Genomic DNA, 19,422 nt, shown 5'->3' with positions numbered 1-19,422 from the left:
TATTTGGAAAATTGACTACTAGAAAAAATTGTACATTTTGTTCCATATCACATTATTTACTTTATCCAGAGGAAAAATTTATGCTATTACCATCCAGTTAAGAATCATTATTTTATTTTATTTTATTTTATTTTATTTGCCAGTCCTGAGCTTGAGCTCAGGGCTTGAGCACTGTCCTTGGACTTTCTCAAGGCTAGCACTCCACCACTTGAGCCTCAGCACCACTTCTGGCTTTTTGCTATGTATGTGGGGTACCGAGGAATCGAATCCGAGTCTTCGTGCATGCTAGGCAAGCACTCTATCAGTAGGCCAAACTCCCAGCCCCCCAGAATCATTTTTTTAAAACCTCCAGACTAAGTCACTAGGTCAGAAATAGATATAAATAAGATACGGCTACAATTGTGGTAGGTAGACTATTGCTACTTAAAATCCTCTATTGTTAATTAAAAAAATAAATAACCAGAATCAATATGTTCAACTTTTAGCAAAAACACTGCTCTTTTGATTATTCTCAGAGTTAAGAACATAAAATTTGTTGGACACTAATCCTAGCTGCTGAAGAGAATGAAATCTAAGGATCAAGATCTGAAACTAGCCTGGGCAAGAAAGTCCATGAGAATCTTATCTCTAACCACCAAAAAAGCCAGAAATAGAACTGTGGCTCAAATGGCAGAATGTCAGCCTTGAACCAAAAAATAAATAATAAATAAAAATAAAGGATAGTGACCGGCACTGAGTTCAAGCCCTATGACTGGCAAAAGACAAAAAAGAACATCAAGTTTGCAGCCATGACCTAAAATGATGGGGCAGAAAACAGAATATAAGCCTAGAACTGCCCCACCCCCAGCCAGATAGCAAAGTCAGTGACTCAGGTTGAACTTCAAGGTTTTCAAATTTTTAATTGGGACTTGTCTACAAAAAAAAAAAAAAAAAAAAAAAAAATCATTAAAAATGTAAGACTAGGCGGGGCACAGTGGCTCATGCCCACAATCCTAGCTACTCAGGAGGCTGAGATGTGAGGATTGTGGTTCAAAGCCAGCCCAGATACAAAAGAACCAGGGTAGGGAGGTAGCCTTGAGCTGAAATGCTCAGGGACACTAAGGCATAGAACATACTAGAAATAAACAGTAAACATGGAAAAAATATTTGCTTTGTTCCCAACAGTGATCTAAAGTATTTAGAATACTTGCTGAATAGCACAGAAATCTTAAATATCTCATTCATATTAATCAATGTTCACGGGATTATACCATCAATGTCCAGAGATTTTTATCCGCATCTATTAACCATAAAATAATAGACAATTTAACTGAAGCCATAACACCTCAATCCCATGAACACTGAATAGGCTCAAAACACAGTTTTGAGTTAATACATACGAAGATAAAGACCTTTTGAAAATTATTATTTTCAACAGAAAAAATGAATTTCATGGATCACACACACAAGGTTCAGTTTAGCTGCTCATCAGCTAAACATATACCTCAACAGCTGAATGTAAATAAAACTGTCCTTGAATTAAAAAAAAAAAATCAATGAGATATATGCACCCTAAACTAAGACTTTACGTATCTGTACTTATACTACTGGGCAGACTAGCCTCATAGCTCCAAATCTTATCGTATATAATATTGCTTCAAAAACTAACACAAATACTTTACTGAGAGACTTTGATTTATATTTCTTGACACTGAAAGTATTTGTAGCTAAAAGTCAACTAAATCAAAATGGATTTAATACTTGACAACTGGTAGCCTACTTTATAGATAAACACATGAACAATGATGGCTTATAAAACCACAATCTCGTGTGGGACATTAAGAAATTCCTAATTTGGGCCTGGAGTTTGGCCTAGTGGTAGAGTGCTTGCCTAGCATGCACGAAGACCCGGGTTCGATTCCTCAGTACCACATACTTAGAAAAAGCCAGAAGTGGTGCTGTGGCTCAAGTGGTAGAGCTCTAGCCTTGAGAAAAATCCCAAGGACAGTGCTCAGGCCCTGAGCTTAAGCCCAGGACTGGAAAAAAAAAAAAAGAAATTCCTAATTTAACACACTAGATAATGGTTCTGAAGATTTAAAAATACCCATGCTATTCTATTACACTAACAATAAGCCCAAGATGAAACATCATAACATCTTATTAAGGGGTCATCAAAAGCATTAATGAAGAACCCTTCACCTATCCTTGTTCAAATAAAACTATATCTTTGTGACTAGTTGCAACTTTAGAAAAATAGGGCGCAAGGAAAAGAAACAAAAAAGTAGAGGACGAATTTGACCATTTGGTAACACAAAGGATAATTAGGCCATGAGACACAAAAGGGAAAAATAGGCTTTGTTAGGAAGTTTAAAAATCACATTCCCTACCCTAACCAATATTTATTCACATACAAATATGTACACATACATCCATATACATATATACAGTGCAGGCAAGCTTAACCCCTCCTACATGGCACTAAAGAGACTCCTTTTGTGACACTTCTTCAGAACTGGCTCTCAGTTTGAAAAATATTGAATATAGGCTTCCACAATGAACTTCCAACTCCCAAATAAACCTGTCATCTGCCCTAGGAAAAGACCCTCACTGCCTGGGCGACTTCGGTGCTCAGGTTTACAGATACAGTTTTGTGTCACTGCATTGTAAGGTCATATATGACAGTAATTGAAATCTGCAGCTAACTCCCAGCCTGATTACCAGGAGCTGGGGAGGACTTGGACAAGTAAAGTCATCTTTTAGGTTCTTGGGTTCCTCCTTGTGTTGTTATCAGGTGAAAATGAGTTAACATACATGATTATCCAAGACACATGAACCGGTCTATCCATGTTAACCAACAAAGCTCATTGAATCTTAGGCATGACCAGGGATTGTGTGGCCCTCTAATGTCCTGAGTTTCAGGCTTACTTCTGTCCTATATGATCCAAAAGATAGCTAACTGGAAACAAACAAACAAAAAATCTCTGAAACCCAAAGTACTGCTGTACTCCAAAAAAAAAGGAAGGGGAAAGGTTGCTAAAGATCAAGTTCAAACCACTAGTTACCTATAGAGAAACGTGACAGAGGAGTGGAAGCATGCCTCAGAGCCATTCTTCCTAATCCTGCCGATCCTCAGAAACCAGCCAGGGGTTTGCAATCCTACAGACTCCAGCCCCGTTTCCACACTGCCCTTTCCACCCCAAGATTCTGATTTCACTCATTAGGGTGAAGTTGAGGCACCTTTACTGCTTTTTTTTTTTTTTAAAGGAGTTCTCAGGCAATTCTCATGTGCAATCAAGGTAGAGGACCATCATATAACAACAGTACAGAAGGGAAGAAAAAGGATGATGTTGGAGAAAACAAGGAGAATATTGGTCAGAGCACGTGTTGCAAGAATCATGCTGTTTTTCCATTTCCTAACTCCCGCATGCCAAGTTTTCCTCCCACGCCATAAACCATGACATAGCCAGCCCAGGAGGCAGCTGAGTAGACTTACTCGTTTCAGAAATAGGACAACTAAAGTTCATAACTATAAGCCACTAACAACACTTCTGAGGAGGGCTGATGGCCAGCTTGCTTGGGATCATCTGTTTTAGCACTGCAAGTCCAGTGTTCCTGCAAACCTCTCCAGCACTGGCAGTCTAGTCACTCTCCTAGCATCTTCTCATGCCATCATTTCCAATGGACACCTGCCAAATAGAACTGCACTGCTCAACAAGGCAGCCATAAACTTCAGGTGCTTCAGGTCCCTTTTCAGCATATGGTTGGGAGACAGCACACCAGACACTGGACACAGAATCTTCCCAACATAGCAAGATGCCACTGCCAGTTCTATTCTGTGCACCTCTGTCTAGATGCCTACTAAGTACCTCAAACTCCACCAGTTAAGACACAGAACTCAACACCCCCCACACCACCCAACTTTCTTTGCTTCCTGCAGGGAAATTTCCTTTACCTGTGTCACCCACTCAGCTCTCAAGATAGTACCTACAGAAACCCTGAGCCTACTTCCTACTACCTGCAAAGGACCATCAAACTCCCCCCAGTCTTGAAAGAACGCCTCTCCAATCTTTTCTTTCCTGTAGCCCCAACGCAAGCCTCTCAACAATGCGGACCAAGCTTCTCTCTCTCCCAGATTTGTTCTTCACAAAGCACACTGACAAAGCAAGCTGTTTATTTTACTTTCTTGCTTAAAATCATCCACACACTTGAGCACTGTAATCTGGAACCTCTACTCTCTTCCTGTCTTTTGAGGCTCAGAAATTAATCCACTCCATCAGACCCCAAGTCTTAGTGCTACCCGGACCACACCCAAAACCTGCGCACCTAGCGGCCTTTTGCAAATGTTCTCCCTTCTGCCTGCAGGAGTTTCTCCTCCTCCTCCTCCACAATGCAATTCCACTGTCTTCTATACCTCAGGCAAAGTGGGTGCTTACATATTAAAATACTACCAAGTACCCTCTCATATGTGGGCTAAGCACCCCTCATCCACACTCTGAAATCCAGAAGGACTTCAGATTTTTGGAATAGGGATGCTCAAATAGTCAAGTCTGTGTAAATATTCCAAAATCCAAGAAGACCCAAATCTGAACTAAGCACTCTGGATAATGCATACTCAGCCTGTACTTCTAGGAGAGCCCCTACATACAACATTATAAACTATATGCACGCCATCTGATTTCTTGCAGTTCTACTATTTCATAGTGATTTATGCATTTTATTCAGCAGAACATGGAGCAAAGTCCACATCTATGTTGACTGGATGATTTCTACTTTTTTTTTTTTTTTGCCAGTCCTAGGGCTTAATCTCAGGACCTGGGCACTGTCCCTTCTTTTGCTCAAGACAGTACTCTGCTACTTGAGCCACAGCACAACTTCTGGTCTTTTCTGTTTATGTGATACTGAGGAATGGAACCCAGGGCTTCATGCATGCAAGGCAAGCATTCTATCACTAAGCCACATTCCTAGCCCCTCTACCTATCTCTTATGCCATATAATTAAAAAAACCACACCACCTCACCTCCATTTTTGCAATGGAAGACACAAATGCAAAGAAGTCAGCTTCCACAGCCAGAAATGGAGGCAGTACTTGTCTACAGATTTCCAAAGTCATTCATAAGAAAAATAGATGTTACTGAACATTATTACTGTGTGCAAGTCAATGATGCACTGGAAGAGAAACAATCCTGTAGGGTAAAGACTCTATCCATCCAGATGCCCCAGTCTAGCACAATGCTCCATCTATTGCAGGCATTCGATAATTACATGCTAACCTGAGGAAGAAAAGAAAATGGATTTAAGTGTTCATATCAGCAAATCATGAACCAGTTCATACTCTCTTCCCCACAGTAAGGGTCTCTCACAGAACACATTACATCAACATGCTTAATTGAAATGAAACTTTTAAATAGCTACCAGATGTAACCAGAAAACTCATTGCCTCATGAGATTTTCTAATGTAGATTTGCATCCATTGAGTATCTTTGAGACTCGGGAGCCCTGAGACCTTACTAATGGGCAACGAGAACATGAGTCACAAAGGACAGTGTTCAATTAGGACATGATTCCCTTCTGCACACATCCCAATAGGCCTTCCTCTTAACGCCAAAGTAGAAAAGAGAAACTATTTATATCTCACTTGTTAATTAAGTCATTACAGAGCTGGAAAAAAAACTACTGGGAAAACTGATGCAAAAAAAATAAGTAAGGGTGATAGATTTCATATCAGAAAAGAAATGATGGCAAACCTGAGATTTATCCAGAATAGGGAAAACACACAGTCTGGTGTTAATGAAGTAATGATGCTTAAGAACTACACTCAACACCCATTAGTGATTTCTCGTGATCAACAGAAAAGCAGAAAACCCTGTATCTTTAAAAATTCATAGTGCATAGCCATGTCCATTACTACACTATTCACAATAGCCAACAACCCAGATGTTCCACTACAAATGAAGGGATATAAAAAATGGGATACAGGGCCGGGAGTTTGGCCTAGTGGTTAAAGTGCTTGCCAAGCATGCACGAAGACCCGGGTTCGATTCCTCCATATCACATACATAGAAAAAAGCTGGAAGTGGTGCTGAGGCTCAAGTGGTAGAGCTCTAGCCTTGAGAAAGTCCAAGGACAGTGCTCAGGCCCTGAGCTCAAGCCCAGGACTGGTCAAAAAAAAAAAAAATGGGATACAGATATACCATGGAATTCTACATGGCCAACAGACAAGACAAAATAATGGCATTCGCTGGGAAGTGGATGAAACAAGAGCAAATCATGTTCAAGAGATAAGTCAAGACCAAAGGAACAAAAAGGCACATGGTCTCCTTAATATATGGATATTAGATCCAAACAGTACAAGAGCAAGGACTCACTGTTTGGGTACCCAAGGTTATTGACACAGTCTTGGAGATATAAACATAACTATATAGAAAGGGGAAAGGAGGTGCCAAGTCTAGCCTTTCCAGTCTCACCCAAGAATAAAAAAGAACCAATTCAGATGCCCCTCAGTAGATGATTAGATCAAGAAGATGTGGTATTTATACACAATGGAATTCTATGCTGCCATCAGAAAGAATGACACCACCCCATTCGTAAGGAAATGGAAAGACTTGGAAAAAATCTTATTAAGTGAAGTAAGCCAGACCCAAAGGTACATAGGCTCAATGGTTTCCCTCATTTGTAATAATTAGGACACATGTAGGACTCTCCTAGCAGAGGATTACAATAGCTCAAAACCTATGTACATAAGGTCATATAGGATGAGGCTAAATGAAAGGATATCTAGGATATGAAAACAAGAGCTTTATCTTATGTGACTGTTTTAATGTACGTTATTTCTCTTCTCTTTGTTTGTTGTTATGGTTAATCTCATGTTGTTACTGTATCTGACTTCGTTACCCTGTATATTGTATATACATTTATTTGTTTATTTGAAATAGGAAAGGGAAGGGAGGAAAACAAGATGATTGGGAAGGAGTGGGGAGGAGGGAAATAGGGATAAAAACATGAGAAGGGGTATGAATGTGTGAGAAGTAATGTACCTACTACCTGACGAATGTAACTGTAACCCCTCTATACGTTATACCAGCAATAAAAAAAAAAAAACTGTGAAAAGAAACAAAAAAAAAGAACATGTGAGACCGAAGCTCAGGATCACGGCTCCCTAAGTGAATCACAGCACTCTAGTCACAGGACTACAGAACACTTTCAGACCATAACCACCACACATACTTGAAACAACCAACACAAGCTTCAATAGGTGAACGGATAAACTGTGGTAAATCTAGACAGGGGCACATTATCCACTGATGAGAAAAGAGCTATCAAAATGTGAAAAATACTAAGAAGAAACTTAAATGCCTATTGCTAAGTAAAATTGCCAATCTGAAAAAGCTATATGAAGCACGCTGTCTCAACTCTATGACATTCTAGAAAAGGCAAAATCAATGGGTGTCCAGAACTGCTGGAAGGAGCGATGAAGGCAGAAAACGGAGGATTTTTATTTTTTTTTATTTTTTGTCTGTTGTGGGGCTTGACTCTGGGCCTAGATGCTGTTCCTGAGCTCTTCAGCACAGCACCACTTCCAGTTTTCTGGCAGTTAATTGGAGATAACAGTGTCATGGACTTTAGGACACAGGCAGGCTTTGAACCACGATCCTCAGATCTCAGGCTTCTGAATAGCTAGGATTACAGGCTTGAGCCACTGGCGCCCAGCAACAGACGATTATTTTTAAGAGCAGCAAAACTATTCTGTAAAATACTATAATCGCAGATAGACACAAACACTGGTTAAAACCCATAGAAGTACAATACAAAGACTGAACCCTAATGTAAGTTATGAGTTTTAGTTAATAATGTTTTCATACTGATTTATCAATTCTAATAAATATATCACACTGATTGCATCAAAATATCAATGACACTAGATACAGGGATGGCAGGAAGTGAGATGATATAAAAATTTTGCCTCAAATTTTTCTATAAATCTAAGACTCCCCCCCCATAAAGTCCTATCTTTTTAAATCCTTAATATATATGCAGAGAGAGAAAGAAAGAGATGGAGAAAAGTAAGGCAGAGACAGAAAGAATGAAACAGAAAGACATAAGATTGTTGAAATGAATGACTAAAAGGATCTTGACATATCATTCTTCCTGGTACCACACACAAGATTCAGAACTCATGTTTTAACGCTTAGCTAATATGCTTTATTTTTTCAAGTGTGTTCCTTCTATATTTCAAAGTAAAGCCTATATGTGTATCAGCTTTAAGGAATAAAATCTATTATTGGTCAGGTATGTAATTCAATAGTAGAACATACACAAGGTCCTTGGTTCAGTCTCTAGCACCACAAAAACAAATATAAAAGTCTAAAGCTGAACGAAGTTTAAAATATAAAAACTTGTTTTAATCCATCAATTCTTTGTGTGTGCATGCATGCACACCAGTACTAGAGGCTTGAACTCAGGGCCTCACATTCTCACTTGCTTTTATACCCACAGCTGGCATTCTACTCTAGTTCAACATTTTTTTTTCCTTGCTGGTTAATTGTAGATAAGAGTCTTGAGGAATTGCCTGCCCAGTTTGGCTCAGCTTCCTGAGTAGCTAGAAAAATAGATGGCTAACAATTCCTCCTTAAAGGATTTTTTTCTTACCATATTCAATTATTTGTAAATTTTTTTAAAAAAATAATAAACTTTGTAAAAGAATTCCTCCCCTACAGCTGCACTGTACATACAATGTCAGCAGCATTATTGTTTTTACTTAGTTTTAAATATGTAAGTGTTCGATATCAAAAAGAAAAAAAAACATAGACAATAAGTACAGTGGCCTCTTGATATTGGTTGTCAGACCAGCAAAGACCAGCAAGACACCAAAATCTGAAAATGTTCAAAAGTCCTCTATATAAAATGAGGTATCGTCTCCTGTGTTCTTTAAGTCTCCTTCAGGTCAATGCTACATAAAGAGTTGTTATATTACTTTGGAGAATAATGAAGAAAAAAGCCTGCACATTTTCTATTTTTCCTTCAACTATTCCCAATCTGAAGTGATTGAATGCCCAGATGTGGAACCTATAGGTTAGAAGAACAACCTGTAATGATCTCCTATACACGATGGTTACTGACATCTCGTATTACTATGGTATGTTTGTTTCCATTAGTGGACTTGTTCTGATGCATTATTATGAACTAAAGTCTGTATTTCACTCAGACTTCCTTTTCTTTTAACCTAAGATCCCTTTTTCAGTTCCAGGTCCCCACCTGCCACATTCCTTTAGCCCAGTCCCAGATCCTCAGGCACTTCCTGACTCTACTTTCTCAGACTTTCTTCCATTTTGACCTCCTAGATGGATGGCTATTCTTCGCTTTGTTTCTTGAGAACTTGGCAGTTTTAGCAAGTGCTGACGGAGAATTTTGTAGAATGTGGGTAATGGAATTTGATACCTTCCACTGAGTAGACTGGGCTTTGGGGGGTTTTTTAGGAGAGACTACAGATAAATGTGGCCATTTGTACCACTTTGTGTTCTTAGCATGACTTGCCAGCGCTGGTGCCCAGGGTCACCCGGCTAAGCTAGCGTCCTCCCTCTGGTGTTTCCACTATAGTCACTCTGTTCCCATGCTTTTACTGTGAACTTTATGAGTACAAAGATGTACAGCCCCCATTTAAGGATGGGAACTTGCCGGGCACCTGTGGTTCACACCAATAATCCTAGCTACTCATGAGGCTGAGATCTGAAGATGGCGGTTCAAAACCAGCCCAGGCATGAAAGTCTGTGAGACTGTTATCTCCAATGAACCACCAGAGAACCGGAAGTGGTGCTGTGCTTCAGAGTGGTACAGCAGCAGCCTTGAGCTGAAAAGCTCGGGGACAGCACCCAGGCCCACAGTTCAAGCCCCATGACCAACCTTCCACCCCCCCCCAAAAAAAGATGGGGACTCTCTGGTAATCTACTACATGAAGTATAGGGGTGAAGCAAGCATCTGGGGTGTGGAAGAGTGAGAAAAGAAAAAGAAAATCTTTCAATACCTTATGGCCCTCTCAAGGGTATAAAAGGGCCCATGCGAAAAATGGTAGGTTAGATGGAATAGACCACACAGCCCAAACCTCTTTTACCAAAATTAGGCTCTAGCCACCTTTCTGATCCATAAGCCAGGGAGACAGTGGAAATATTGTGAATTATTAGCTCTGCTCTAACAGTAAGCCTGACTCAGTTTCCACCTAAACCTTGCACATACCTTAGTAACTTAGGGAAAATGACACTAACTCAAGATAAGAACAGGTTAGCTTGTTTTAAAAACTAGTCATCTTACCTTAGAAAATCCACTTTAGATACTAATTTCCCAAGAGCACTAATAACTTCAGAGGTTATGTTATTAGGCCTTATATAAAAACATCTTCATGGGGGGAGGGAAACGGGTACCAAGACATGTGAAAGGGTATCAATGTATGTGAATTAATGCACCTTCTATCTGGCAAATATCATGTAACCCTTTTACTAATTACAATAAAAAAAAAGAATGAAATAAAAAAAAAACATCTTCATTTGTCTTGTGTCTCTGTGGTAGAACAGTTGGCTAGATGCACATTGCTCTAGGTTCGATCCCTAACACTACACTCTCACCTACCCATCCTCATTCTCTTTCTCTCATTCTCTTTCTCTTCCTCCCTTTCTCCCTCTGCCCCCCCCCCATTGTGAAAGGCAATGCAATCACTCTCATCAAAGTGTCATCAACAAGCTCCAGATGACATGGCACTACTACAATGATCAGTCCAATGGGCACCTATTGTTTATGTAGAGTTGATCTGCACCCTTTCTTCAGTAAGGATTTTCAACAACTACTCCAACCTGGGTCTTTCCAGAAGATGCCAGTCAAGATGCTTTCTAGTCAGATGACTTGAATTCATGACACCCAACTAGGATAATCACTTTGCTTGGAATTTACATGCCCTCACCAGCAAAGACCAGGTCTTATTCTGCTCTTTATCCCTGATCCCTAAGCCAGTGTCTGGCGATGAATATTCAGTGCACGTGGACTGAATGAATTACACTGAAAATCATGCACCTTAAAAACAAATGCTGAACCAAGTCTATCATTTTCCAACAGAATTCTGGAGAGAGAGAAAATTGTATGATGTTTTGTAAGGGAAATGTCCACTTTTAGTGACTAGGAAATATGCATCGGAAATAGTATCCAAAGTTGCCATTTCTTGGGCATTAAAGATGTCAATCAGTCCAATAAAATAAAGCCCAGAAAAAAAAAAAGACAAAAGGAGAATTACCTCATTACCTCAACATCTGCTGCATATAAGCTATCACACACTGGCTAATTTTTTTTTAAAGGGACATAATATAACTTTCTAGAAAGACATAATATAGCTAATTACACCATTCACTAGAAGGGAACATACAATGTTTTGAAGTCATTCAGAAGTGGGTGTGATTTTATAAGACATAGAGCTCAGGGAATGGTAAGTAGAAATTAGATTGTTCATATTATGACAGACTCCGTCATTACATTTCACAACTTTTGTCAAAAGCAACCTCATTCACCACACCACGGAAGGCTTCCCATTAGGCCAGGCTGCTGTCAGCTCTGCAGCTCACAGCAGCTCAGACATCAACCTTCTTTTTCTGAACATTCTCCTGGGAAATGGGTTCAAGTTTTAGACTTGAACCATGTAAACGAAGGAACCACATGAGGATACCTACCTGGCCAGTAAACACATTGAGAAGCTTCCAAGCCTCACTAATAATCTGAGAGTAAAGAGAATTTTTAGAGGTTCCATTTTGCTCATGAGACTGGCAAAAACTCAGAAACTTGTCAGGCTTGCATCAGTATTAACTATAGAGATATGGGCACTGCTAGATGTGTGGAGGGGGAAGTGGGAGGAGTTGAAAACTGGGACAGCCACTGGGGAAGGGGCACTGCATATGTAGCCAGACTTCACTTTAGGCATGCCCTTGCTTGCCCTCTAATCCAACAATTCCACACCTGTTCATTCTAGAAACACTTCATAACTGTACATCTATTTTGTATGATTATCCTACCAACAAGGAGGAACATTTATTGATAAGATTATTTGATTCACACTCCATCACACCCATGTCTATCAGACAAAGTTAGTTCCTGGTATCTGTCAAAGAAATGCATACATTGTGTTTACTCAGCATTAGAAAAGGAAAACTGGGCATCTGATTAATAATGGTCCTCCTTTATGATAAATAGTAGTGGTGAAATTATGACCACCAACTTATGAAATTGGTCATGACACCCCAATGACCTAGCTGCCTTGTTCCCATCTCATATTCCTAGTTTCCTAGTTATTTCCATAGGCCAAATAACAAATATTATTGAAGCCAATTGTTCACAATGACTACCATCCACCCTGGTTTTACGATACATAAAAATCACACTATAGGCTGCAAAAAAAAAAAATCCTAATACCTGTGCATGCAGATTCAATATCCTTACAACAGTATACTTAAAAGTTTAACATAAATTTTTAAGTCTTTATAGTTTCATTGACTTTAATATGCACTTAGTCAAGGAAATATGTCTTTTAAAATACCAGTGTCATGAACTGGCCATCCAATACAACAGTCAGAAGAGCCAGATACCCAGAAATCTTCCCTTTTTCTCCTTGAATCCAACATGGAGACCAAGAATATGTTCTAAAAACAGACTGGGGATTACCTTCATTGTTATTTTACTCTTGAAGTCATATAAAGAATAAAAGTAGCTGGGCACGGTGGCTAAAGCCTGTAGTCTTAGCTACTCAGTAGGCTGAGATCTGAGGATCAAGGTTCAAAGCCAGTCCCACACAAAAGGACCTGAGACTTTTATCTCCAATTAACCTCTAGAAAACGGGAAGTGGGGCTTGGCTCAAGGGAAGGGCAGTAGCCTGGAGCTGAAGAGCTCAACTTGGCCTGGTGCCCAGGCCAAGTTCAAGTCCATGACCCACAAAAAAATAAATAAATAGAAGTAATATTTTATAATTATTTGAAAATTAGCCATCCAAGACAAGAGCCAATATTGACTATTATTATCAATAGAGGAAGTTCCACAAATCTTGAATATGAAGCAAAATCTTTATGTTATGGAATGGGAGATGTTATTTAAAAAACAAAAAAGAATTCTTGCAGAATCTGGGCCTGACTTGAGAAATCCAGAGGAAGAAATTTCTCTCTGCCCCCCCTCCTTAACTCCACTGATACCTAGTCTTATGATATTAAACTTGTCTAGATAAAAGATGCAAGTTAACACAATCAGCACTTTCTAGAAGCTAGAGAACACAGACAAGTGGGTTATGTCGATTTCAATGAGGTAACTGTAACTTCCCCAGAAGTCACAGTAAACATTCCAGGAGAGATCTGTTTGCCCTGGAGTGTGGATTCCAGAGGTGTGGGTGGACCCCAGCAGCAGGTCATAGTCCTACACGCTGACCTCATGAAGACATCTGGTTTACCCTTGTCTACTCATGTAGGGCTGTTGAACAGGGAAAGGTTCTTCCAGGTTCACAGAAGTAGCAGAGCTGGTGCTAAGCCAGGCAGGTTAGCCATGAGTAGAGCCCTGTCCACTGCATGGTGGTGTCGACAAGTCACTCGGAAATACTCATGACCCTCCACACTTTCACTTCCTAAATCTGGGTCCCCTCTTTTCTTGGTCCGCATTCTCAAACCACCTTCTGGTCCAGGTGATGATAATTTCACAAGAATGTACGGTTAGCCTAACAGGGGCTCTCTGACCTGGCTTTGTTCGTGAATGGAAATGCAACAGTTCTTTCTGGAGGGATAATCCCCAGTTCCCACGCTCTGGAGAAAGGCACGCACAGGGCCTGGCGCAGGCGGACCCTGCTCGCCCAGGAAGCCCCACGCGGGCAGCGTTGACTCTCTTAACCATGAAACTGCTAAAAAATGGGAAGTGATAAAAACACATCGTGGCCTGGAAATCCCAGCCAGCTGAGGAAAAGAGGAACTAGACCTAGCCCAGTCCATGGAAGGGCTGGAAATCAGCACTGCAGGCCCAAGAGCGCGCGCGAAGTGTGCAAGGGTGGGGCCAGTGCCAGGAGCCCGGCCCGCAAGAGAGCCTCCCCCGGCCGCCCTGCGCCCGCCCCACCCGCTTCTGCCGCGTGGGAAGGGGGGTGCTGGGCCTCCCCGTGGGAAGGGGGAGGCTGCTGGGCCCTCCCCGTGCACGCCGAGCGTTGGCAGGCTCCTCTCCCAGGCCCGGATCGCCGCCGGCCCAGGCGGGCAGCGCTCCTCCGCTTACCGGGCCCTGCTCTCCGGGACCCGGGCGCCTCGCCCTCCGCCCTGGGCTCCCCAGGGCGCGCGGGGCGCACGCGGAGGGCGCGTCTTCAGGGCGGCCGCGGCCGCCGCGCGCCCACCTGCCGCAGCGCCCGGACGCCGTCCCGCCCCCGGGCCGCGGCTCCCACCTGGCGCCCGCAGGCCCGCCTACCTTGCTCCTTCAGGCTGGTGATGAGCTGCAGCTGCTTCTCCTCGTCCGAGCTGTTCATTTTGGCGGGTGGGGCTGGGAATCAAAGGAAAGGAGGGAGCGGCGAAGGGGGACCCGGGGGAGGGGAAGGAAAAGGCGAGACGCCGGTGGCGTGCGGCGGATCTACCCGGAAGTCGAGTTCGCTCCCGCTCCTCCTCCTCCTCCTCCACCCCCTCCTCCTCCTCCTCCTGGCGCCGAGCGCGCGAGTGAGATCATCCCCACGCACCTCCTCGCTCCGCGCCGCGCACCTGCGCCGCCCGCGGCGGGGCGGGGCCGGGAGGGGCGGGCCGGGCCGCAGCGACGCGGGGCGGGGAGGGGGGCCGCACCCCGGGGCCGCCGGCCGGGGAGGGGCACCCAGCCCCGCGTCTCCACCCTCCAGACCCCCGCCTTGCAGCGCCCGTGGGAACCCCACTTCACGGGCCCCCTGAGAACCGCACCCCCTCTCCCCCTCGTAACAGAGAGCGGGACGCCCCTGCAGCGCAGAACCCAGCGCCTTCCCCGGGTCCTGCCAGGTGCGCTCCGGGCCGCCCCCTGGGCGCCCCCCCGAGCAGAGCCGGCGGAGGGGGGTGGGGATGCGGGCCCCGCCACGCCAGCACTGGGTCTGGGGGCCGTGGCGAGTCCTCTGCTCCCCGTGGAAGGGACCCCCGCCCCAGGGAAGCTGTCCCTTCAGTCCCGGTGCCCAGGGTCACACGTGGGCCGAGGGGCCGCCGAGCCCAGCAAGTCGCCGCCCTCGCCCTCCCTCTGGGGATCCTCTGAGCCGGGGCTGCAGCCCCTAAGCGGAGGAGAAGGAGAGGCCGGGCTCCACCAAACCCTGCTGCGCAGCTCACCACGCGCACTAGCTGCCATTCCTATCTCCTAGATACTCACCCACTAGAGAGAACACTGGTACCGCGGGGGAAGAGATGGAAACGTCGGTTAAAAACTATGTCAGGCCCAGAGAAACGAAAGGTTTTATGTGTTCCCTCAGATGTGGAAGATAGAATTAGCTCAATGTAAAGATAGTAGGTGATATGCAAGTATATACGAATATATTGACTGAAATACGGCAGATTCGAGGGAGAATTCAAACTGTGGAATTCCTTAGAAAGACAAAATCCAAGTCCAATGGAACACAAGGGAATGAGTACTTTGAAAGGAGTGAGGCGGGGCCAGAGAGAGAGAGAGAGGCAGACAAAGAGGTGGGGGGAGAATGTTGTCAAGAATCCAACATATATCCTACAAATTATGAAAAGTGAAAGAAGGAGTGGGTTAAAAGGGATGGCTGGGAATGTTGGGTGGGGTGACACTGATACAGATACTTTGTGTTCATAAACAGCTTTGTTAAATGGCAGTTCCTCTATCCAGCTGCTTAAAGATGAGGGTAAAAATATACAAAAAGAATGGATATACCTGGGCAGGAAATAGTGGCTGAGACCTGTCATCCTAATTACTCAGGAGCTTGAGAGCTGAGGATCAAAGTCCTAGAGCAAATGTGAGCAGGAAAGGCCATGAGACTCATCTCCAATTAACCTGCAAAAAGTTGAAAGTGCAGCTGTGGCTCAAGTGGTAGAGCACCAGCCTTGAACAGAAAAGTTAAGAGACAGGCTCTAGGCCTGAGTTCAAGCTCCAGTATTTACACACACACACACACACACACACACACACACGCACATAGAGTGGGGAGGGAGGGAAAGAATGACAGTACTTCTCCAGGACAAGTTGAAAGGATGCACAGGAAAAGAAAATGATCAAAAGATCCCAAAGTCGGCAGCTTTTTTTTTTTTTTTTTTTTTTTGCCAGTCCTGGGCTTAAGCTCAGAGTCTGAGCACTGTCCTTGGATTTTTCACAAGGCTAGAGCTCTACCACGTGAGCCTCAGCACCACTTCTGGCTTTTTCTAAATATGTGGTACCAAGGAATTGAACCCAGGTCTTTGTGCATGCTAGGCAAGCATGCTACCACTAGGCCAAACTCCCGGTCCCAGCAGCTTTTTATTTATTTTTTTAAGATTACAGTTTGGGGGGCCTGGAGGTTGGCCTAGTGGTAGAGTGCTTGCCTAGCATGCACGAAGACCCGGGTTCGATTCCTCGGTACCACATACATAGAAAAAAGCCAGAAGTGGTGCTGAGGCTCAAGTGGTAGAGCTCTAGCCTTGAGAAAGTCCAAGGACAGTGCTCAGGCCCTGAACTCAAGCCCATGACTGGCCAAAAAAAAAAAAAAAGATTACAGTTTGGGGGGGGCAGGGAAAGAGTACTGGTTGCTAATTATAACCAGAAACAAGCACAATTTTTCACAGGGATCATTAACGTCTCCAAGGTAAATCCAAATTGTATTAGACCCACTGGACATGCAGGGTTCTCTAAGGTCTCAGGTAGGGTACTTGGCTTGCACTCCCTCAGTCCTCTCAACTGTGCAAATGTTCAGCTCCAGAACAAATGGACAAGGAAGGCGGCAACAAGGCAAGGAGAGAGGCTGCCATTTTGGTAAGTCCCATAGTGAGTATCTGTCTGATATTCATTACTAAAAACCTAACTCAAAATAAATTTGGGAGGAAAAAAAAAAGAGTTGTGCTGCTTTTTCCTTTTCCAAAAGGACAATATAGCATTTTCATGTGCATCATTTAGTGATCCAGTGCTCCGGTACTTGTAAATGGAATGAATTAAAAATTTGAAACTTAAAAAATAACTATAGCATGAGGTTTTTGTACTCTGTCCTCTCTCTAGTGTTTCTAAGATAATTCAGAATACTTGCAGATCAACTTTCAGGAAGATCCAAGAAATAACCACACAGTCTTTACCCTGGGATTACATTTTAGTCCTCAGAGTCGGAGAAGTCCAGGAAATACCAGGGAGTTCATGCTCCACTAGGTGACAGTATCACAGGTGCTGTCACAGGTATTCTGTGTAAAGAGAAATCATTTCATTCCAGAAAGAAAAGAAAAGTAAATTGGGGTGACAGCTCATGGCCTTCTAACCTTTGTAAGGTGGTGGGAGAGAGCCACCCTAACTCTAGGTAATGGGATGAGCCAGCTTCATTCAAAAACAGGTAACTACAAGTACATTCTCACTGAGAATGAGTGTCTCACTGAATGTCCATTAGAAACTTGGGTTAGCTTACAAAGTTCCACTGATTTGACTGTCCACTCAATTCTACTGTAGTTGGGCAGTATTCCTGAAATCTAAGAAAGAGTTATCCAGTGTAGACTCAAGAGTTTTGGTCCCACAATGAATCTCCCAGCCTCTTGAAATGAATCTCATATAACTTCCTTGAAATTCAAACAGCCTCCTGAAACACAATACTGTATTATCCTGAGAGCATGGTATGAATTATTAGGATGGCAATTAGGATCGCTTACCCCAGGTACAGAGTTCCCATTTCATAATAGTTTATTCATTGGATAGAAATATTGATGGGAAGGATAGACATGATATAATTAGTTTTTGTTCTGTTTAATAATATACAGAGGGAATTGTGTTGCAAGTATCATGCTGGAGCCCTATTAACCTCCAGACATTGTGTAATTTAAAACTTTTAAAATGTGTGCATTGACATGTACACAAATGCACGTGTATGTATACACATATACACATATATATCCCTAAATATATTATAGAGATTGGATGGAGACTTTCTTAAAAATAGTCATAAGATTCCATGTAAATATATGAAAATGGAACTAGGGCCAGACATCAGTGACTCCTAGCTACTCAGGAGGCTGAGATCTGAGGATCATGGTTCAAAGCCAGGCCAGGCATGAAAGTCCATGAGAATCTTATCTCCAAATAACCACCAGAAAACTGGAAGTGGAACTGTGACTCAAAGTGGTAGATCACTAGCTTTAAGCTGAAGAGCTAAGGGATAGAGCCCAGGCCCAGGGTTCAAGCCCCACAACCAACAAAATAACATGGAACCAGGTGAATTGAGAAGAGGGAGGAGTGGAATTGGGAAGATGGGGGAGAATGATGATGGAGTGACATTGTGCAAAATGCCTTGTGCTCACAAACTGACATGTTGAATTGAAGCCCGTTTGTACAACTACTTAATGGCAGGTTTTAAAAAGCCAAAAATTAAATTAAACATGCACTTATCCATATAACCGAGAGATTTCATGCTGATATATTTATCCCAATACACTGAAAGCTGTATACAAATGTTTGAACACACCTTTGAACCAATAAATAATGGTATATCCATAAAATAAAATAGACATATCAAAGAAGAATAAGCTACTGAGTCATGCAGTAATTCAAGTAGATCCTAAATACATTTCACTAAATTTAATAATCCAGGTCCATAAAATATGTATGACATAGTTTAATTTCTATAATATCAAAAAAAAGTAAAAGCAAAGGGATGGGAAACAGATGAGTTCTTTCTGGTATTAAGAGAGATGAGGGAGATAGAAATGAGGTATGTGAGATAATTTTTAGGGCAACAGACCTGCTCTGTTCAGTATCTGGGTGGTATATACATAACTCTGTATGTCTTCCAAAACCTGAAGAATTAGATACTTCAAAAGCAGGGCTTTGTATAAACTTACTGAAAAGTCAGCCATAATAGAGAATTCCAGGTTGGAATGAGAATTTAACCATTTAACTAATAAATGACATTATCTCCCTCATGGGGTGAGGGAAAGGACCTGATTTAAGTAACTTAGGATAATAATATTTTTATTGGATGGTATAAGGCTAAAGATAAAAGAAGCTGTGCATAAAGACTATTTGGCAAATTTACCTCACACAGGAGTATTGATTTGCAATTCTGAAACTACTCTCCAGGTATAGCAGTGTTGAATAAATAAGTCAATAAATGAGGATGACCGAAGGCAGATTTCTCACTGTTTGGAAAATAAGTTAAAATCAGTTCTGCCACACCATGTCTTACCTGTTCTTAAAACTCATCATGCTATGCAAAACTGCACAGTAAAAACCACAGGTGTCATGGAAAAATGAGATGAGGAGCAGAGCACTCTAACACTTCTTCAA

At 42.5% G+C, this 19,422-nt stretch overlaps 1 protein-coding gene across 1 annotated transcript in view; it reads right to left on the bottom strand.

Annotated features, from left to right (window-relative positions):
• The window catches only part of Shtn1 (shootin 1), a 102,144-nt gene extending 87,492 nt beyond the window's left edge, over positions 1 to 14,652 (bottom strand). The window contains exon 1 of the mRNA XM_090345780.1: positions 14,425 to 14,652. Within this exon, the coding sequence (XP_090201906.1) occupies positions 14,425 to 14,482 (58 nt within the window). The 5' untranslated portion in view covers positions 14,483 to 14,652. The remainder of the gene's footprint in view (positions 1 to 14,424) is intronic.
• Positions 14,653 to 19,422: the final 4,770 nt, after the last annotated feature.

Source organism: Megascapheus bottae, chromosome 15, assembly GCF_031878675.1.
Source record: "Megascapheus bottae isolate mThoBot1 chromosome 15, mThoBot2.hap1, whole genome shotgun sequence".
Classification (NCBI taxonomy): Eukaryota; Metazoa; Chordata; class Mammalia; order Rodentia; family Geomyidae; genus Megascapheus; species Megascapheus bottae.
This window is presented reverse-complemented; position numbering and strand designations above follow the sequence as displayed.